We start from the raw sequence: 22,707 nt of genomic DNA on the forward strand, positions 1-22,707 counted from the left end.
TTTTCCTTTGACCTGAAAAAGTTCCATTTATTTATTAAATTTTTTTGAGAGGGCATATCTGGTGGTACTTGGGTCTTACTTCTGGCTCTGTGCTCAGTGCTTACTCCTGGCTCGGTGCTCGGGGATCATAAATGCTGAGAGTCCAACCTGGGTAGGCTGCAAGCAAGGCGGCCCCAGAACTATCAGCCACTGAAACACTCAGCTGTAGCGGGTCTGGTTGTAGAGTTTAGCTGCTGCTGAGTTTTGCTGGTTCTCCTTTTCTGGAAAAATGTCTTTGTTTCTGCTTCATTCCTCAAAGACGGTTTTCTGGGTATGCAGTCCAGAATCAGGCGTTTTTCTTTTTAGCCCGGTGAGTGTGTTGCATTATCTTCTGTCTGCCGTGAAGAGAGACAGTAAAAAGATACCGATCTTCTGAAATCCTTGGGAAGCTGAGAAACCCATCACCGTTCAAAATGCAGCACTTCCTGACTGCTTTAGAGTCTCTGTCTTTGTTTTTTAATGGTTTGAATTTAATGAATTAAAATACTGTCTTCTTTGAATTTTTACTTTTTGGGTGTTTTTGAGCACTTTGTACCCTTCTGTATCTGTCTAACTATGTCTTTCACCAATTCTGGGATGTTTCATTCGATATTTATTCAACTTAACCCCGGGGTGTGGCCCCATAACCCCCCCATCCTTGGGTCTTTTTCTTTGCAGGGGAGGTTTGGGTATACCTGGCAGTGCTCAGGCATACTCCTGCTTCTGTGCTCAGGGGTGTCCATATGTGGTGCCAGAGAATAATACCAAGTTGGCCTTACACAATTCAAGTGCTGTACTTGCTGTACAGCCTTTCTGGAAAACCCCTTTTACCCCCCAAATCTTTTAAAAAAATATCCTGGGGCTGCAGTTGCCCATATGTTTAAGTTTTGTGTTTTAGGGAATATTTTCCCTTATGACCATGAGACTCAATCTTTGTTTAATCCTTTTTTTCTTTGATTTTCAGATTGCATAATTGATACTGATCAAATTTTAGCTCATTGATTCTTTACTGTTTCATGTTTTGCTAAAAGCTTAACCACTCAGTTTTTTAATTTCAGCTAATTTTTCAGTTAAACTTGCCTGTTTCGGGAGCTGAGAGGTAGTGTAGGAGGTAAGGTGCTTGCCTTGCCCGGAGCTGACCCCAGTGTGATCCCCGGCAATGCAGATGGTCCCGTTGGCACCACCAGGGATATCTCCTGAGCACAGAGCCAGGAGTAACCCTAAAGCACTGTCAGGCGGAAAAAAAAATCTGTTTTTAAAGTAAATATTTCTCTGCTGTAGGTTTTTAAAATTTTATTTTTATAAAATTTTAACACCCAATCAATATTTCGACCCACCCTACTGGCGTCAGATAAATACCTCATCAGCCGACCTCCACTACCTCCACTACCCAGCCACCACCAAGCTCCAGGCCACCATAAGACACTTAATACCCATTTTCCATAATTTCCGAACCATATTTGATGGGGTTCAAATATGGCGTGAATTATGGGAACACCTTACAGGGTGATTAGAGGCTGCCCTAAAAGGTTCCATCCCTCTCGGAGAGCCCAGCAAGCTACCGAGAGTACCCCACCCGCACGGCAGAGCCTGGCAAGTTACCCGTGATGTGTTCAATATGCCAAAAACAGTAACAACAGTGGGCCTCATTCGCCTGACACCGAAAGAGCCCCCAGTATGGCAGCGTTAAGGAGGATGAGCAAGGAGAGGCTGATAAAATCTCAGGGACAAACTAGACTGCCAAAATGAAGAAAGACTAAAATGACTGTCTGTACTTTCAACGCATGTATGCTGGCATCGGAAGCATCCATCGAGGACCTGATGGTGCAAGTGCAGAAGATCATGTACAACATCATTGATCTGACAGAAAAGAGAAGTCATCAATCACATCATGCCATTTTCGACACTAGAGAAGAACTCTTCCTCAGAACATGCGACAACAGAGGCATCGGTGGCGTCAGTGTCCTTGTCAACACGAACTTGGCCATGAGCATTGATTTATTCGAATGCCTAACAACCTGAATCGGACGAGTACGCTTGAATAGATGTGGCTCACATCTGAACTCTCAAGTTCTTTCGCCAACGCGGTTTGGCATGAGCTCAGGCAATCACAAGCTAACGGCCGAGCTCGCAAAGCTGTGTAGAGAAGCTATAAAGGACGATCTCAAAGAGAGAAGAGCAGCAGTGAAAGGAAGACCTCAAGGAGAGAAGAGCAGCAGTGTTGGCCGATGCGGCAAAAGCCAGGAAAAGTATTTGCAACACTTGCCTGTCCTTTGCCAACTACAAGACCAAGATGACTGCCCTCCGACGTCCCGATGGATCTGTCACATCCTCCAGGAGGGCAATGGAGAGGATTATTCGTGATTTCTACTTGGGTCTCTTTGACAGCCACGTCCACCTGCCCACATATCAAATTCCGAAGGATGGATATGACATTCCCAACGTCCTCCCTTTCGAAATCCAACACACCATTTCATTGGTAAAGACACGTACAGCACCCGGTCCAGACAAGGTCAGACCCGAACATCTGAAGAATCTGTCACCAGTACTCGTCAATACACTGGCTTGGCTCTTCACACGCTACCTGTCTGAATGCAAGGTTCCGTCCCAGTGGAAAACCAGCAGGACCGTTGTGTTGTACAAGAAGGGAGACATCCACGACATTGGCAACTATCGCTCAATCTGCCTGTTGTCCATTGTCTACAAGTTGTTCACTCGAGTCATCCTGAATAGAATATGCAGAACACTAGAGGAAGGATAACCATGCGATCAAGCTGGGTTCCGAAAAGGATTCAGCACAATCGATCATATCCACACAGTGCCCAAACTCATTGAAGTTTCGCGAGATTTCAAGATACCGCTCTGTCTAATGTTCTTTGATTTAAAGAAGCCTTTGATTCTGTTGAGACTGAAGTGGTCTTCGAAGCCCTAGCCAAACAGGGTGTTCAAACTCAGTACATCAAGATCCTCTGCGAGCTGTATTATGAGTTCACCACCAGGATCTCACCATTCTACGAGGAAGTGATCATTGATGTAAAGAGAGGGGTTCAGCAGGATGATACCATTTCACTGAAACTCTTCAGTTCCACCCTTGAGAATGTCATGAGATAACTGGAATGGGAAGGAATGGGAGTGAAGATAGACAGTTGGCAACTATACCACCTCCGCTTTGCTGATGACATCATTCTCATAACACCATACATAGGTCAAGCGGCACAAATGCTGGCTGACTTCGACCCCGAGTGTGGAAAGGTCAGACTGCAGCTGAATCTCACCAAGACAATGTTCATGAAAAACGAACTAGTCCCTGACGTTCCATTTGCTCTCAATGGAATGAACATCTCCGAATGCAGCAGCTATGTGTACCTGGGTTGAGAACTCAACATGAGGAATGACTTGGTGCCAGAACTGTGCAGGAGAAAGAGAGCAATGTGGAACGCCTTCAAGAGTGTCAAAGAAGTGGTTAAGAGGACAAAGAATCTCCGGCTCCGAGCACAGTTTTTCGACTCCACTGTTCTTCCTGCACTAACATATGCCTCAGAGACCTGGGCCCTATGAAAACAGGATGAGAACGCTATTTGGGTATCCCAAAGAGAAATCGAAAGAACTATGCTTGGAGTATCACGTTTTACTCAAGTGAGAGAAGGAATCCGGAGTTCTGACTTCCGTCAATGATCAAGAATCAGGGATGCTGTCTTGTTTGCCAAGGTGTCGAAAATTAGATGGGCTGGACACATAATACGATTTAGAGATGACTGCTGGACTATAGTTGTTACTGACAGGATTCCACAGGACATCAAAAGACCACGTGGCCACCCACCTATGAGATGGTCAGATTTTTTTGTCAAAACCCTGAACGAATGAGGTTCTTCGTGTTCCTGGAGTAAGCAGATACCACTGGGCCACAGTAGCAAGCGACAGGGATGAATGGAGACGTTATTGGCACCCGCTTGAGCAAATGGAAGATCAATGGGATGATAAGTGATACAAGTGTTTTCAACACCAGACTCACCACCATCACACCTTCCCACCACCACTATTTCGAATTTTCCCACCACCCCAGCCTGCCCCCAAAGAGGTCCCTCTGTTGTAATTTCTGAGTTCCCATAGCTCTTCTGAAGTCCTTGTCTGATCATTCTAGCTGCTGAGTTCTTTTGAGTTTGCATATATTCATCTTTTCTACTTTCAAATGGGGGTGATATTGGAGTTTTTTGGTATGTCAGATGAGTTTTTAATTGTGTCTTGGATGAAGTGAAAAGGTAGTTTGTGTAGACTCCGCTGTTAGATTCAGTGAAGAGTGGTGATATTTGTTTCCCTGGCAGTTTCTGCCTCTGGCTCAGACGTCAGTCTTGTCTTACAGATTCAGACAGTTTGTGTTTTAAGCCTTTTTTTTGGGGGGGGGGTTTGGGTCACACCCGGTGAGGAACAGGGGACACTCCTGGCTCATGCACTCAGGAATAACTCCTGGCGGTGCTCGGGGGACCATATGGGATGCTGGGAATCGAACTCGGGTCGGCCGTGTGCAAGGCAAATGCCCTCCCCACTGTGCTATTGCTCCAGCCCTGTTTTAAGCCTTTTGTGTTGTGAGCCCCCAAGTCTGTTCCACAGTCTCCGGTGCTGGCGGCCAGCCGACTCCCGAACAGGGTGAGGGGGCGTCCTCAGGGGCGTCCTCAGCTTCTCGTGGGCATCACCACTGCCGGCCTGCTCTCTGCCTGCCCCCTGAGGAAGCGGCCCATGGAAACAGCAGAGTCCTGCCTGTTCTGTGCCACTCCTGAGACTGTAGCTGGACCGTCAGCAGAGCCACTGTCCCTCACCCCAGAGCAGTGTCCCACACGTGAGTCTCACCTTGGGCCAGTCCCATCTCCAGACTGGCCCTTGGCTTCACTCGGCAGAATCATTATTTTGTGGCTTCCCTCTCAAGAGTTGCTACCCAGGTCTGTTTCCCAGTCCTGTTTCAGGCGTTGGCGTTTAAACGCAGCCTCTCGGGAACTGGCTAGAATACTGAAAAAAAAAAAAAAAAAAAAAAAACCTGTAGTGAGTGAGGGAACCAAAAAGTCCATATTCTCCAGACCAGTGTCTCTCCAGAGACTGCGGCCCCCTTCCAGCCTTGTTTAGGCCCCTCCCAGTCCCCTGTTCTCATATCGTGGCCCCCACTTATGTGACTCTTCACCTGTGGCCTCCTTGGAATATCGTAGAGACCCGTAGCAGGGCCGTGTGGCTCCTGGCCCAGAGACGCGACTCTGGAGAGACAGAAGCTGTAGCTCCAGGGCTCCCGGAAGGTAGTTATTCCCCCACTGGACTGCGCGGTCACGGATGCGGAGAAGTTTCCCCCTGCTTGCTGGGGGCAAGCGCGAGACCCAGGAATGCCAGGGGTGCAGTTCAGTGAGTCCAGACGCTGGCCCAGTGCAGTGCCCATCTGGGCCGGAAGGTCGGACACCGAGAGTGCTCAGGGCAGGAGAGTGTCTCTGTTCGAAAATTCAGCCAGGAAGCGCCAAACTCTTCCTCTTTCTAACGCTTTATTCTGTTTGGACCCTCCGCAGTTTAGGTGATGCCCATCCACGTTGGCGCCTCTAACTCCAGCGCTGGTTTTGTCCTGAATCCCTCCCCGTTGAGAGAGTGTCAGCCAGATACCTCGATGCCCTGTGTCCATTCGAGTGAAGTTTATTCAAGTGAAGTAGTCAAGCTTCTAGTCTGTTTCAAAATCTCTTTAGGTTAGTTTATAGGGTGCAGAAGGGAACCCTGAAGAGTTTTGAAAAGGTACTTAATAAAATATTCTGCGTCTTAGTTAAAATTGTAGACTTGAGAAAAGTTAATGGTTGGAAGATCTTTAATAAAGAAACGGTTGCCATCTTTGCTCTGCACTCTTGCATCAACCTGTATTTATTTAGGTGGTATTAATCTAGTTGGATAAGAAGGAATTTTGTTAGCTTTTTTGTTTGTTTGATTTTGGGCCACACAAGGCAGTGCTCAGGGGTTACTCCTGGCTCTGCACTCAGAAATTACTCCTGGCGGGCTTGGGGGACCAACTGGGATGCCAGGGATTGAACCTGGGTTGGCCGTATGCAAGGCAAACACCATTCCCACTTGACTATTGCTCTGGCCTTGAAATAATTTCTTTAGGACACATTTTATAGGTACAATAAAATTTGGTAATAGACTGCTAATGGGGAGAAGGAGGGTGGATGACCGCTCATTGCTACCGAATGATACTGTTAATCTGAATGAATTATGCAGGTGGGCATACTTAATTTGTGATTTTGTTTAATCACAAACTTAATACAGTAAAAACAGTAACAATAAGTCTCACAATGAGAGACGTTACTGGTGCCCGCTCAAGCAAATCAATGAGCAACGAGATGACAGTGACAGTGACAAATTTAATAAGAGGAATAATAGCAATGTAGCACTGTCGTCCCGTTGTTCATCGATTTGCTGGAGCGGGCACCAGTAATGTCTCCATTGTGAGACTTGTTGTTACTGTTTTTGGCGTATCGAATACACCACAGGGAGCTTGCCAGGCTCTGCCGTTCAGGCGGGACACTCTCGGTACCTTGCCAGGCTCTCTGAGAGGGACGGAGGAATCGAACCGGGGTCAGCCGCATGCAAGGGAGATGCCCTACCCGCTGTGCTATTCTCCCCTCCTTATTCCAGAGTAGCGAACGGAATATTAAGTGGCTAGTGCAGAGTGGTCAGGCTCAACCCTGAGTGCTGCTCCCGAGGCAGGGAACACAGTGGGGCTTCGGGCTGGGCAAGGAGAGCCTGTGAGTGTGAGAGTGGGTAGCTGTGGGGGCAGGGAGGGCTGTGAGGGCAGTGGGTGAGGGGCTGTGAGGGCAGCGGGAGTGGGACTTGAGGGCAGCAGGGGTGGGGTTGTGAGGGCAGCACGGGTGGGGCTGTGCGGGCAGCAGGTGAAGGGCTATGAGGGCAGCAGGGGTGGGGCTGTGAGAGCAACAGGTGATGGGCTATGAGGGCAGCAGGTGAGAGGCTATGAGGGTAGCAGGGGTGGGGCTGTGAGGGCAGCATGTGAGGAGCTATGAGGGCAGCAGGGGTGGGGCTGTGAGGGCAGCAAGTGAGGGGCTATGAGGGCAGCAGGGGTGGGGCTGTGAGGGCAGCAGGTGAGGGGCTATGAGGGCAGCAGGTGAGGGGCTATGAGGGCAGCAGGGGTGGGGCTGTGAGGGCAGCACGGGTGGGGCTGTGAGGGCAGCAGGTGAGGGGTTCTGAGGGCAGCAGGGGTGGGGCTGTGAGGGCAGCGGTAGCTGGCGGGAGGGGGAGGCTGTGAGGGCAGTGGGCCGGGGAAAGCACATCTCTCCTCTGAGCAGAGTGACAAGTCCCAGGTTCTCTGGCTGCTCCTCCCAGCCAGCTGGCCAACGCATCCCGGAAAGGAAACCGTCAGCCCACTTGGACCAGGAGCTGGATGTGGCCGAGCCACTGTCGGCGGCTGCCCCGAGACCGCAGCCCTGGGACGCTCCTCCACGCCTGCCTGAGCAGGTTGAGGTGGGCTCTCTCCGTGCCCTTCAGCCAGGCCAGCGGGGGCTACAGGTCCTTCTCTGGGAACACAAGGCCATGATGATCTGGGCGAGTCGACCCTCCGAGAGGAATAATTAGAATAAAAAATTAGGAATAGTCGCTTTGGGAGTGCTTGCCAGTTGCATTTAGCAGGAAGTTGGAAAGTTGAAGAGCGTCAGAAAGTAGGACTCAAGATACAGGTGTAAGACCTTTCCGCATAGAAGGGAGTAGACTGTTGAAGGGTCAGGGAGGGAGCGCCAGGGGCAGGCCCCTGCCTGTCATGGGTGAGGCCATTAGTTTGATCCCCGCCCCTGTGACCTTTTGAGCACTGCTGAGTCGGCCCCCGTCTAGAGTGACCCGCAGAATGGAGCCGTGCAAACGGTCGGAACTTGAAGTCGATGAGAGAAGAGGCAGCCGGGAGATTGGAGTCACACGGAGAAGGGCGAAGGGGCCCCGGAGGTCACAGGGGGAGAGCGTGTAGCCCAGTGGGTGGTTGAGGGCCCTTCTCTTCAGGGGCAGGAAGGAAAATGCAAGGAGAGTGTGCCACGGTGTTGGCGATGGCGATTCCCCTCAGTCCCGAGGGGCGTCTGCAGCCTTTCGTGCTTCCCGCTCGAGAGGGGACAGCGGCACATGTCAAGGCGATTCAGCAGAGTGTGCGGGAGGAAAGAGGTCTGAGCCCAGAGTTTCCGACTGTGCCGGGGGTGGGAACGAGAGAAATGAGACGGAGGCCGGGAGCTTGGGCGGTCTGCCCGGGGGAGTCAGCCATGGAGACAACAATGAGGACTGGAAAGTTCTAGAGCCGATAGAGAAAACTGGAATGAAGAACACATTTAGAAGGCGATGACATATCGGGGCATTTCTTATAGAGGGAGAGGAGGATAGATGAAATTGTGGAGACGTTTTGTCCGGTGAGTGAGCTGGGATTTAAGACGGAACTCAGAGAGGAAAGCGTGAGCCTCACTTCCAGTTGTACGGTGTGTCAGAAAATGGTTGGAAACCAGCATTCCTCTCGGCAACAGCTAGAAAACAGCTACAAAAGCTAGTTTACTGCACTTCTCCCCCACATCTGCTAAAGAAGGTTGGGAGTAAATGAGAGACGGAAGGGGCCGGAGGTGGCTGCAAGGGGGCACACCCTGAGAGAGAGTGACCAGGCTGACCGCTAAAGGCTGAGCAGCTAAGCTAGTACTGTGCACTATTTGTCTTCTACAGATGTTTACTAATTTTTGGAGGGCTCTGATGGTATCTAGGAAGCCGAAAAGCAGAATATCTGTTTGTGTATATGTAGGTTTCACTTTTTTGCAGGGCAGAATGCTCCCAAATCCCATGGTTTTCTTACCACCTATATGGTATATCACAATGCCTGTGAAGTATCATATCACAGTATTCTGGTAATACTTGGCCAACAGGGCAGTTCACGCCTCTCGAGGCCCAGTGCGGGGGGGGGGGGGGTGGCTACGGCATCTGGGCTTGACCTTGAGCCCTCGTGCTAGACTCTGCCCCCATCCCTGGGCTGTCTCCCTGGCCCTTTTCTTCCTAAGTGAGCGGTCAGTGATTGGTGTCCCTGTAGAGTTTGTTCATTTCATCTGGGGAGTTTGTTCATTTCATCTGGGGAGTTTGTTCATTTCATCTATGTTGGCCAGTTGCCTCAAATTGTTCATTTCTTTTCTCCTGGGATCTTTTCCGTATCTCCAAAGTTGGTCACGCTAACCCCATCCATTCCTGTCCTGTGGTCAGTCTGTGGAGGTGGAATGGATTCTTTCCCAATTACTAGGATGTCTGCATTGACTATATTCCATATACCAAGAGAAAGTATTTGGAAGAACATTTATTACCTACCAGGAGACTCGGGGGGAGAATAACTTGCACCCGAGCTGTCTGACCTGACTTGAGTGGGCACCAGGCGTGTGCTCATCCTTCATGATGGCTAGGTGGGGACTCAGTGAAGTTCCCACAGGCAAGCTGGAGAGATTAGGAAATTTGAATTTTTCCCTGGGGTCACAGATGGCACACACATGGACTTGATTTACTTGTCCAGTGGGGAGGTGAGATGCACATAAGTCAGTGGTCCCACGATTGGAAAAAGACAATGGAGCCGGACTCTATTACCAACTTCTAAAATTTGATTTAAAAGCAAAATATTAAAATATATATTTTTTCAGATTTGCTTGATTGATTTTCCTTTTTAAGGTTCATCGAATCTTTTTTCTTCTAGTTCAGTTGGTCCCTGTAATGAAATTTTCACTGCAGTTTGGAATTTCCATTTGGTTCTTTGCTGGAGTGGGGTTCACTCAGTGGTGCTCAGGGGATATTCCTGGCTTGGTGCTTGGGTTTATCTCCTGACTGTGCATGGGAGAAAGTGCAGTGCTCAGCCTCCCGCACACAGAGCATGCAGTCCGGCCCTTTCAGCTACTTGGCCCAAGTGTGTGTGTGTGTGTGTGTGTGTGTGTGTGTGTGTATGTGCACGCGCACGCGCTTGCACGTGTGTTTATGTGTATTTAATTTTTTTAGTAACTGTGATGTATATGTTTAAATAACATCTATTTTCTTATTGAAAATTTATATTATTTATTGGCATGCTTTAGAGTTTCTTTTAGTCCTAGGGATGTATATCGGCTGCCTGCTTGCAAGTCTTTGTTGATCTCGGCTTCCCTGTGAGACGATTTTTGTCAGAGACAATTACTTTGACTACACCTAGTGGTACTTGGGCTCCTCTCGTCTTTGTGCCAAGGGTCGCTCCTGGTGGTGCTCTCAGGGGACCACACGTGGTGTTGGGATTGAACCAGGGTTGGCCTTATGCAAGTTCAGTGCCTTAACTCTTTTTTCTATCTCTATATCTTTTTTCTATCTCATACACAGGGCCCCCAGCCCTCTATGTATGGGCCATACTTCCTTGGCACTTTGGTTTTCTTTTTGCATATTTTACAGTTTTTGTTGACATGTGCGTACTGCGTTGGGATTCCTTTGCTCCCTAGAGTGAGTGGCGGTTTGCTTCACGGACTAACTTCCCGGAGTCCGTTCCGCCTTCTGTTGTAGACGCTGCCGTCTCTGCCCAGTCCTTTCTGGCTTTGAGATTGAAGCCTGGCTTTCTGCTTGCTTGGTCGGGCACTTTTTCGCTGTGAGTCCTGAGACAAGGAGGCTGCCCTCTCTCTCAGCCTCTGCGAGTGAGGAATGCGCTCAGGTTCAGGCAGTTTACGAGCGTGCCCTGGCGTTCGCCCCTGTTCGCCAGGCTCCCCTCGGCCAGGACCCAGGCTCGGGGCCTCTCCGCGCTCTCCCGCCCATGATTGTGCAATTACACGGCAGGAGGAGCCGATCTTATCTCCGCTCTGGTTCTCCCTCCTGGGTTTCTGGCCGGCCTGCCGGGCTGGCCTGCCCTGACTAGCACTGCAAACTCCGGCTGGGGGTTGACCTCCGTGGGGTTTTGCCCCTGGAGTCACCATTGTTTGACAGTGCCTCGGGCAGGGCGTTTCCCTCGCTCTGCCACACTCCAGCTTGCCCTGCCCCACGCCTTCCACAGGGGGAGTGGGTGTGGGTGCAGGCGGGGTGGGGGGGCCCATGCACCCCCCTGTTCTTTCCCCGCTTCAGGCTTGGGTGAACTTTCTTTAGGAAGCACTTCTGAATTTTTTTGTATGTCTTTGGTCAGAATACTTTGAATTTGTTGTATGTCTAGATATACGTCTAGAGAGAGCTCAAAGATTTTTAAAAGAACCATGGATGTTTTTGATACATTTATTTTTGTGGTTTTATATATGCATGTATATATATATATGTATATGTGTATATGCTTTTCCTACCCCCTCGCCCCACGCCTTACTGTGCTCAGGGCTTACTCCTGGCTCTGTGCTCAGGGATCACCCCTGGTGGGGCTTCAGGGGACCACGTGGGATGCTGGGGATCAAGGAAGGTTCCCTACCTGCTGCACTATCTCTTTGGCCTCCAGGGCTTTTGTTTACATTATTTAACTTGTAAATTGTTTATTTCACTGTCTTAAAAAATTTCTCCTGCAGGGGGTCCTCTTTCCATTACACCTTTTCACTTGCTTTTGCTCCATTTTTATTTTGGAATAATCTCCGCCTTGACATAGCTGCGTCCAGGTGCTTGCCTGGTCCCAGAGTCCTGCCTCTGTACTCATATTTGCTAGCCGCGTCTCTCGGGCCCAGCCCACTGCCCGTGTCTCTGTCACGTCCTTCCCGCCCCCCACTTCCTTTATTCACAGGGCGGAGCACTTGCTCTCCACTTTACATTGTCGTTTTTCCATTTTTTTTAATTAAAGAACTGTGATTAAGAAAGTTATTGATAGTTGAGTTTTAGGCATATGATATTTCAACACTAATCCCTCCACCAGCGTCAACTTCCCTCCACCAGTGTCCCCATATTCCCTCCCCATCAATCCCCCTCACCCCATGCCTGTTGGCTTAACAGGCACATCACAGAGATCTTACTTAGCACTGTCTTAGCACTGTCCCCATTGCTCATCAGTTTGCTCGAGCGGGCACCAGTAACGTCTCCATTGTGAGACTTGTTGTTACTGTTTTTGGCATATCGAATACACCACGGGGAGCTTGCCAGGCTCTGCCGTGTGGGCGGGATACTCTCAGTAGCTTGCCGGGCTCTCCGAGAGGGATAGAGGAATTGAACCTGGGTCGGCTGCGAGCAAGACAAACGCCCTACCCGCTGTGCCAGCAGCTTAGATCTCATATTTGCGGTTTTGTAATCTGGGTTTTGGATGTGCGGCTGCACCGCTCTCCCGTATCACCAGGGTAGCTGAGCCCCACTGCCTCTTCACCCTTTCTGTCCTGTTCTTGATTTCTTTCCCTGGCCTTCTCTTCTCTAAACGTTGGGGTCAAGGGTGATCTAGGCATCCCCCCTTAATATTCTAAGTCCAGCAGATTAGTAAGATCGCCCTGCTTGCCTTTTTCTGGCTTCCTTCATTCAACACGGTCTCTGCCACTTCCAGCCGGCTTGCAGCAAATGGCGTTATTTCACTGTTCCTTGCAGCTCTTCCTAGTATTCCATCATGCATATTCACCCCATCATAACCTGTTGCTGGACACCTAGGTCGATTCCGTGTCTTAGCTATTGTATTGAAGGCAGCAATGAATAACAGTGCACCTACACCATTCTGAGAAGAGTCTGTGTCCTGTAAGTAGATGCCCCAAAGTGGAATTGCTGGGTCACATGGCAGCTCAAATTTAAGTTTTCTGAGAACTCTGCATACTGTTTTCCCCGGGGCTGTACAGACAACATCCCCGACAGCAGTGGATGAGAGCTCCTTCTTCACCGCATCCCCGCCAACACAGATGGCTCCTACTATTTTTGATATGTGCCATTCTCACTGGTGTGAGATGATAGCTCATTGTCATCTTGATTTGGATTTCTCGGATGATGAATGATGCTGAGCATTTTTTCATGTGCCTGTTGGCCACCCGAGAAGTGTCTTTTCATTTCCTTTTCCCGTTTGTTAAGTAGGGTTTTGAAATAATCTTTGATTGATCTTTATGAATACTTTATGTATCCTGTATATCAAACTTTGATCTGATGTGTTGAGTGCAGATATTTTTTCCCAGTTAACTGTCTTTCAGTTTTAGCCTGTGTTTCTTTTGCCATGTGGAAGCTCTTTAATTTTATGTTGTCCCATGTGTTTGTTTATTTATTTATTTATTTTAATTAAAAAATAGAAATCATTTGTTTATTTCTAATTTAGTTGTCTTTGCCAGTGGTATCAGATCATTGAAGGCACCTTTCAGGTCCAAATCTTGAAGTGTTCTGCCTATATTTTCCTCCGTGTACTTGATAATTTCCGGTCAGATCTCAGGGCCATGATTCACTCTGGCTTGGCTTTTGTGTGAGGGTGTAAGAAATGGATCCAGCTTTGATTTCTTACAGGTAGTTACTCAGTTTTCCCAGCACCATTTGTCAAAGAGGCTAGCTTTACTCCAGTGCATGTTGTCAGCTCCCTCACTGAAAATTAATTGTCCAAATATACAGGGTTTTGTCACTGGGTATTTGGTTCTGACCATTGATCAGAGGGCCTGTCTTTATCCCAACACTATGCATGCTTGGATCGCTGTCGCTTTGTAATGCAGTTCCAAATTAGGTAATGAAAAACCACCCAATTCCTTAGTTTTCAGTATGGCTTTGATGACTTGTGGCCTTTCTGATTCCATACAAGCTTTATTACTGACCTTTTAGATCCTGGAAGTATTTTGTCTGAATTTGGATAGTGATTGCATTGAACATATATATACTTAGGTCACTCTCATCCCGTTGCTCATCGATTTGTTCGAGCGGGCGCCAGTAACGTCTCTCATTGAGAGACTTATTGTTACTGTTTTTGGCATATCCAATACGCACGGGTAGCTTGCCAGGCTCTGCCGTTTGGGCTCCATACTCTCGGTAGCTTGCCGGGCTCTCCGAGAGGGGCGGAGGAATCGAACTCGGGTTGGCCGAGTGAAAGGCGAAAGTCCAACCACTGTAGGATAGTCATTTTAAGGATATTGATTCTTCCAGTCCATGAACGTGAATTTTTTTTTCATTTTCATGAAGTCTTCTGTTTCTTCCTGAAGTGTTTTAGAGTTATCATGGTATAGATCTCCCTCATCTTTTGTTAAGCTGATTCCTAGATGCTTGATGTTTTTGGACACTATTTTAACCGCTATTTTTGACCACTTTCTCCTCTGATTCATTGTTTGTATATAAGAATGGACTGATTTTTGTGCATTGACTTTGTAGCTGGCCACTTTGCTCTGTTGATTTATTGTTTCTAGGAGGTTTTTCTTTGGGGGGGTCACTCCCAGTGATGCACAAAGGTTACTCCTGGCTCTGTACTCAGGAATTACTCCCGGTGGTGCTTGGGGGACCATATGGGATGCTGGGAGTCAAACCCGGGTCAGCTGTGCTCAAGGCAAACACCCTACCCGATGTGCTATCGCTTCAGCCACTTGTTTTTGTTTTTGTTTTGTGGACCCTTTAGGGTTATCTATATATATCATCATGTCATCTGCAAATAGTGATAATTTGGTTTCTTGTTTTCCACTTTGGATCCCTTTGATTTATTTTGTCTTCTCTGATTGCTGTAACTAGAACTTCTAACACTATGTTGAATAAAAGTGGAGAGGGTGGACATCCTTGCCTTTTGTACCTGATCTCGGGGAATTCTTTCAATATTTTACCATTAAAAATAACACCATTATCGTCTTGAGGAAGGTTCCTTCCACCCCTGTTTTGTTGAGAGTTTTTAATCATGAGTGGATATTGGACCTTGACAGAGGCTTTTTTCTTTTCTTTCTTTTTATTTATTTATTTATTTTTTGCTTTTTGGGTCACACCCAGCGATGCACAGGGGTTATTCCTGGCTCTGCACTCAGGAGTTACTCCTGGCGGTGCTCAGGGGACCATATGGGATGCTGGGAATCGAACCCAGGTTGGCCGCATGCAAGGCAAATGCCCTATCTGCTGTGCCATTGCTCCAGCCCCTTGACAGAGGCTTTCTGTGCATCAGTTGATGTGATCAGATGAGTTTTATCTTTCCTTTTATTGTGGTATATTATATTAATTGATGTGCACATGTTGAACCATCCTTGCATCCCTGGGATGAATCCCACTCGATCAGGATGTATAATTTTTATGATATGTTGTTGAATTTGGTTAGCTAAGATTTTGTTGAGTTTTTGCATCAATATTCGTCAGGGATATTGATCTGAAAATTTTTTTCTTTTGGAAGTATCTCTGCTCTGGGTATTAGTGTATTGTTAGCTTCATAGAAGGTATTTCCTAGGATTCTTGTGTCTTCGATATTTTGGAAAAGCTTAAGGAGCAAAAACAGTAAATTTTTTTTGAAGGTTTGATAGAACTTACCAGTGATCCCATCTGGACTGGAACTTTTTTTCTTGGGAAGATTCTTAATCATTGTTTCAATTTCCTTACTTGTGATTGGCCAATTTAGGCTTTCTGCTTCCTCCTCAGTCAGCTTTTGGGGGTTACGTGACTCAAAGAATCTCTCTATTTCTCTAGGTTCTCCAGTTTAAGAGCATGAAGTTGTTCATAGTAACTTAATCTCATTCGGTTCTGAATTGCTGAAGGATTTGTTGTAATTTCTCCACTTTAATCTCTTATCTGATTTATTTGAACATTTCCTCTTTTTTTCTCCCTTGTGAGTTTAGCTAAAGGATTATCTTGTTTATTTTTTCAAAGAACCTGCTGTGGTTTCATTGATTCTTTGAGTTGTGTTCTTGGTTTCTATGCTGTGATTGCTGCTCTAGTTTTTATTAGTTCCCTCCCTCTACTACTTTTGAATTTGGTTTTGTTCCTTCTCCAGATTTTGAAATGTGTGTTTAGGTTGTTGATTTGGATTTTTCTTCTTTCTTACTGTAGGCCGGCATTGCTATGAATTTCCCCCTTAGTGCGGCTTTTGCTGTACCCGTAGATTCTGGTAGCCGTGTCTTCATTCTCATTAGTTTCAAGGAATCTTTTGTATTTCTTCCTTGATTTCCTCTTTGATCCAGTTGCCTTTTTACCGTATTTTGTTCAGCTTCCCAGTGTTGGAAATTTTGCCATCTACTTTCATGGCTTTGTGGCAGTTTGCACAGTTCTGCACGTTGCATTGTGCTGGGATGGAAATGTGAAGGATTCAGGATCCATTTGTTTCATCCAGCTGCTTTCCTCGAAGACGCTCTCTCTGCAGCCTGCCGCCTGCCCCATTCCCCCTTCCCTGCTTTTAGAACAGTGCCATAGGGCAAGTAGGGCACGTTGGCTGGCGACTCTCACCCAGCCCAGCTCTTCAGAATGGGTATTTTGATGATGATCTTAGTAGTTGTTCTTTGTCAGTTTATGTTCTTTCCAACCCTTTAGAATAGCATTTTGTAGCTGGGGACCACTAGACCCCCCCCTTGGGGACCACATGTGAAAATTGAATAAATACAGGTCCTTGGTACAGGACTCGGGGCTAGGTCCTTGGTACAGGACTCGGGGCTGACTGGTAGGACTGGGTGAGGGACACACGGGTAGGGGCTGTGTCAGAGGAAGGTTGCAGTGTCCCTTTTTTTCTGATAGGAGGGGCCTGGGGACAGTCATGGCAGATGTCCTTGGTTTTCTGCCTGGCCGGAGTCGTGTGGTGGCGGGCTCAGCATGTGTGTAGATGCAGCCATCCATCTGTACTCGAGTTGGCCTCCGAGAGGCCCAGGGCTCTGGGAAGCAGCGGGCACTATGCAGCTGTGTCAGGGCCTGTCACTCTGGATCGGATTAGCTGTCATGGTGTCCCCCAGACTCAGTCACCTGCTCCCAGCCTGCCTCGTAGCTGATTCACTCCAGATTTCCCCACCTCCTCCCGGGCAAGTTTCGATCCCCTCCCGGCTGTCTCCTCACCCTTGCCAGTTGGGTTTCCTGGGCCTCGAGTTCCCGTTTCTGTGTCCGCTGTCTTGTGTGTAGTGCGTGTAGTGTGTTTCTCCCGGCTGGCACAGGGAAGGCTCACTCATGCCGCTTGTTTGGGGGCAGCGTGAGCCGGAGCACCTGCTGCAGCCTCTGAGGGCCCACCCTGCACCCAGCCTAGTCTCTGTCTTCCTGAGCGAGAGAGACACGTCGGCTATGAATTTCCCCAACTGCCATCTCTGTGGTGAAGGAAAGTTCCAGCAGCCGGCAGACATTTGAGTCTCACTGGACTCCAGGAACTTCTCTCAGACTTGAAGTCTGATGTGCACCGGGACCGGGTATGAAGCGCCGGTTTTGACCTGTGACGGGTGTTTGGCCTGTGTTTCTCCCGGCAGTGCCTGCCTCCCCTAGCCGCCGCCTTGCTGCCCTCACTCACGCGGTTACTCTGGCGTGACCCGGCCTTAGCCCGGCCTTATTGCCGCCCTTGTTTGGCTCCACTAGTTCTTTTTATGTGTCCTTGGTAGCAGTTCTGTTGCTTTTTTGCCTACCTTTTCCCTTTTGTACAAAGGTAGATTTTGCCCTCGGCCCTCTGCTAGACCCCTGCCCCTTTCTTGGTCATATTGCCCAGTCAACGTTGGCTTAGATGCTTGTGCAAGTAGGTGACTCGTTGCTTCCTCTGCGTTTGGCCCTGGTTTCTCAGCGTTGGACAGAGAGTGTGTATTTGTGGGAGCATGTGAGCCCCGCGCAGCGTTGGTCACCGTCTCTGACTTGGTGGCAGTGCTCTCTCCCCCAGTTTGAAGTCCCACAGTCGCCACCGCGTGGCCCTGCTCGTCGCCTGCTTGCGGAGCCGCTTGCTCGGGGTACCTTGAGGCCTGGCTTTTCCGTTTCCGTGTCTGCGTGCGACTTCGGTTCAGGCGTCCGTCCCTTTTGCCTCATCTGCTCTAGATTTTTCTTAAGGTGCAGCTGCCTCTGGTCATTCTCAACTCCAGATGCCGCTGCATCCTCTGCCAGGTTAGTTCTTCCCGAAACGCAGCCCTGAGCTCTTGTTCCGCTCCTTCATGCTTCAGAAATTCCCAACTGCCTTTGAAAAAAAGGGGCTGGTTTTCGAGCCCCTCCAATTGGTTTGCTTTCCTTCATATCGCCTGGGCCCGATCCAGCTGGAAGGAATGCTGCCAGAGCCTGTCTTTCCCCCCGTGTGTGTCGTGGTGCTGCTTTGGCCAGTGCCTTGCCCTGCTCGCAGCCCTCAGTTCCTCCTGAGGTTCTCTCAGCATTCTGATCTGGAAGCTCTCGTCTCCCCTCCTGTGTGCATCTTCCCAACATAAAGAAAACCAGGAGTGCTTATCACTTCTCCACTTGTGTTGTTATTTCAGTGACTTTTGCAATTGGAATTAACCTTGGGTTCTCCTTGTGCCCAGTTCAGGGCTTGCCAGAGCATTTGTTGAGTCAGTGAGCGGATGAAGGTGTTTCTGAATCAGACCGTCAGGAGTCCCGGCTTCTCTGCGAGCGTGTCCCACTGCCTCGTTTATCTGGGACCACCTGCGTCTCTCCTCCCGTGTATGTTCTGGATCTTCCCGTGTCTCTGTGTACCGTGGAGCGACCTGCTCTCACCCCCTCCTGATGGCTCCTCTCCTGATTATTCATTTTAGTTTAAAGAAAAATGACTTCATTTCGGGGAAGGATGTGTGTGGGAAATTCAGAGGAAATGGCAGCTAGTGTTTAGAATGACACCTTGATCCGCTCTGTGGGAAACAAGCTGCCCACCAGGACTCTGGAGCTGTGCAAGCTGGGGCTTGAGCCCTGGGCCGGTGGCCAGCGGAGTAGAGAGTCGGAGCTGTGATGACATGTCCGGGACCCAGGTGGAAGGCGGGGGCCAGCCGGGAGCCTCGCATTCCAGGCCGCTGAGCCGGTGGCTGCCCGAGCTTCTGGCCGAGGGCCGGCTTGAAGTGCTGGCAGGTGAGGGTGGGCAGGCGGGCACCCCTCCCTCTGCAGCTCTGCTGCTTTTCACAAGTTGGGGTACCGTCCGCACCACTCCGCAGACTTGAGCATATCAGATTGTGGCGGGAGTTTTGTTGAATTCAAAGGACTCGATTCACTTGGTTTTATAGAAGAGCATCACTGTCCAAGGGGGGTTGGCTTTAGTAAATGCCGAGTCTCTCTCTCTCTGTCTCTCTCTGTCTCTCTTTCTCTCTCTCTCTCTCTCTTTCTTTCTCTCTCTGCCTGTCTCTCTCTCTTACACATTTTATTTGATTTATTTTGGGTCACACCTGGTGATATTCAGGGGTTACTCCTGGGTGGTGCTCAGGGACTATATAAGATGCCAAGAATCGAACCCAAGTTGGCCTCGTGCAAGGCAGATATTACCCCACCTGCTGTACTGTCGCCCAATACCGGTCTCTTGAGTCAGGACTTAGTACCTAGCTCATCATAGCCTTTACATCCTAGATCTTTATTCTAGTTTAGAATCCATTTCCTCTCCTGCTCTTCTGTGTTTCCCAAGCTGAGCAGAGCCGCAGAGTCCCTGAATTCCCGCCGCCTTGCCCTTGTGGAGGTGTTCAGCTGAGGTCAGGCACGCCGCCAGCTGGTCACCCCTGTGTGGATGAAGACCTTGAACAGGAGCACAGGACAGATGTGTGCTCGGTCCCCTGCCGAGAGCGTGGCACCACTCCAGCGTGCCCAGCAGAGGGGCCTGCGGCCACTGCTCCCCAGTCACCCTTCCTCCTCGCTCTGGTTTCAGCTGGTGACAACTAAGCTGCTCAACGCAAAGAAAACCTCGGAGCCGAGCGGCGGCAGCCCCCGAACCTGGAGAGCAGCGGTGGCCTAGGAACCAGCCATGAACCATTCTGACTGCCGGCTGAGCCTGTGGCCCCTGGGGGCCCCCCGAGGTAGCAAAAGGCAAATGGGGGGGGGGTGTTGCTGTGGCCCGTTAAGAAATCTCCCTGTTGGGGACTGGAGCGATAGCACAGCAGAGAGGGCATTTGCCTTGCATGCGGCCGACCTGGGTTCTATTCCCAGTATCCCATATGGTCCCCTGAGCACTACCAGGGGTAATTCCTGAGTGCAGAGCCAGGAGTGACCCCTGTGCATTGCCGGGTGTGACCCAAAAAGCCAAAAAAAAGAAAATCTCCCTGTTATTTTGTCCTGTATTGTCCCTCATTTTTATTCTGTTGAGCACAGCTGTTTGTCTCCTTCCTAAAAGGGACAGTTGTCTCATTCTTCATAGTTTCAGAAAGTCCGTGCCCGTGCGCAGCAGAGCGCCCTGTGCCCGCCGACTGGGTTACGTGCCTGGCATATTCCGGTGCGGACTGGAAGCTCCGGTCTGGTCTGTGCGTTGTGTCCCTGACCCCTTACCCGTGGTTTCCTTTGCTCTGGCGGTTTGGAGCCATCGGCCGTGTGTTCCGCACTCCGGGGCAGGGACCGGGCCCTGGGCTGATCGCTGCTCTTGTTTCCAGGCGTGTCCCCTGTGGTTGGCGCACATGGCATCGGTGCTTCGCCGGGCGACAGGAAGTCCAAGAACAAGTCGGCAAGAGGGAAGAAGAAGAACATATTTGAGACGTACATGTCCAGGGAGGATGTCGCAGAGGGCTTGAAGAGAGGCACGCTCATCCAGGTGCCTGCCGCAGGCCCACTGTGCTCGGGGGGACTCGGGAAAGCGCTGGGCGCCGTGAGGACCAGGGGCTCCTGGGCCCCCCGTGCCATGCACGGGAACAGCATGGTGCCCCCTGCCCCCGCTGTTTGCACGCAGGGGTGGGGGTTGTGGGAGGGGGTCTCGCTGAGCCTGGCCAGGGAGAAGTGAAGGGAAGCGAGGGAGCTGTGAACGAGGGGGCAGAAGTGTGCTGGGTTTGCCCCCCAGTGCCCGAGCTCCAGTTCACGGGGAGCCCGTGGGCCGCACGCCAGCGAGAGGCGGGAAGGAAGCCGGCAAGAGTGGCAGCCGGAACGTGCAGTGCGCCTTGGCATGCCCGCACACCGTGCTCCTCCAGGCTGGTCGTGTCTGACTTGTGTGCACACGTACCAGGCGCTCACCAGCAGCCCGGCCAGCGCCCCGAGAGGTGCGGGGTTCACACTCCACCTGTGTGCACACGTACCAGGTGCTCACCAGCAGCCCAGCCAGCGCCCCGAGAGGTGCGGGGTTCACACTTCCCTTCTGTCCTTTGAGCGAGCGGGCAGCCTGCTGCAGGGAGGGGCCTCGCCGTGGACCCGCTGACGTGGGGCCGAGTGGTGAGTGTCTCCGTGCAGGGCTGCTGGCTGGGATGCTCTGGGAGCCCTGGGGGAATTGGGAAATGGTTGGAGTGACGTTGCGGGGGAACTGGTGGGTGGTCAGCTCAGGCCTGGGAAATGAGTGACAGGGAGGTGGGGAGCAGGACCGCTGAGGTGGTGGCTGGTGGCGCTAAGGAAAACCTGGCAGTGCAGGCCTCACCAGCCCAGACCCGGAGACGGGGCCCGGAGTCCGGCCTGGGTCAGTGTGCGAGTCTGGCGAGCACGCCTTGGTAGTGTTGGCTTCTGCTTTGCCGGCGCTGTGCGTGCCCAGTTTCTCCCTCCTGGGTTTGACTGCGGGTCCAGCCGTGCACAGGTCCCATCTCCATCCTTTCCCGCCACCACCGCCTAGAGCCGCGCAGGGCAGGGGCGAGTGTCCGACAGGAGAGGCCTTCAGGGTTTCAGGGTCACTGCAACCTTCTCTCCAGCTCCCCCGTTGCCCAGCGAGGCCTTTCTCCGTGGCGGCGAGGCTGCAGCGGGACATCTGTCCGTCCATTAATCCTTCACTTGCCGTGTGTCACACGTGTGCTGAGCTCCCTCTCACCTGCCAGTGTGGCGGCACGCGTGCGCTCCTGTCCCGGGAGCCCAACCCCTGTGCCCAGCCGTGCGCTGCCCCTCCCGCTCGCCCTCCGCCCTCCCCGGCCGCTGTGGCTGGGCACACCGTCCGGTGCGCGGAGCCCTTTCTCCCACTCTCTTGACATAATTGTGCTTGACCTCTTAAGTTCCTCCCCAGATCTCACCCCTCGGAGAAGCGTCATTTCAGTTCCCCATGCTGAGCCATGGCCTTTATTCTAAAGCCACTGCATTTTTTTTTTTTTTGGCATTTGCATCTCTTTGGCATTAGATTGTTTATTTCCTTGAGACCTGGGTCATCCCTGTTTCCCACAAATCAGCCCAGTGCCTGGCATCTGATTGATGCTAAATAAGTGTATATTGAATATATATATATATATATTTTTTTTTTCTTTTTTCTTTTTGGGTCACACCCGGCGATGCTGAGGGGTTACTCCTGGCTCTGCACTCAGGAATCACTCCTGGAAGTGCTCGGGGGACCCTATGGGATGCTGGGAATTAAACCCGGGTCAGTTGTGTGCAAGGAAAATGCCCTACTTGCTCTGCTATTGCTCCAGCCCCGAATAAACATTTCTTAACAGAATAAAGAGATCAAGGTCCTATCTACTGAGGCAGAGCATGGGGGTAGCTCAGTGACTGTGACTGGAAGGGAAATATCCTTACCAAAACTGGCAAGTCCAGTTCAGAGAATTTGTAGAAGTAAGGTGAAGAAAATAGGGCGCAGTAGCATTCTGTTTTGCTTCATCTTACTAACTTTTGCTGTTGAAGCAACACTTTGCTGATAATAAAATGAACCAAAAGTCCAGTCATTATAGCAACTCTCGTTCCCAGTGGTGTGTAAGTGATTCCTCCTGGCCTGTGACATCATGAGACTCTGCCGCCAGCGCCTCCCCCCAGATGAGAACAGTTGTTCTTCACAGATGGGGAGAGGAATGGGTCCAGATATGAGGTCACCGTGTGAAACATACAACTCTGTAAATAAGATTTTTCGGAGCACAG

The 22,707-nt window shown here is 50.3% G+C and overlaps 1 protein-coding gene across 1 annotated transcript in view; it reads left to right on the forward strand.

Moving 5' to 3' along the window:
- Window positions 1-22,707, forward strand: part of DIS3L2 (DIS3 like 3'-5' exoribonuclease 2) — a 270,536-nt gene that overhangs the window by 36,442 nt on the left and 211,387 nt on the right. Inside the window, exons 2-3 of the mRNA XM_055121806.1 lie at window positions 19,619-19,766; window positions 20,334-20,491. Of these exons, the coding sequence (XP_054977781.1) occupies window positions 19,715-19,766; window positions 20,334-20,491 (210 nt within the window). The 5' untranslated portion in view covers window positions 19,619-19,714. The remainder of the gene's footprint in view (window positions 1-19,618; window positions 19,767-20,333; window positions 20,492-22,707) is intronic.

This window comes from Sorex araneus, chromosome X (assembly GCF_027595985.1).
Source record: "Sorex araneus isolate mSorAra2 chromosome X, mSorAra2.pri, whole genome shotgun sequence".
NCBI lineage: Eukaryota > Metazoa > Chordata > Mammalia > Eulipotyphla > Soricidae > Sorex > Sorex araneus.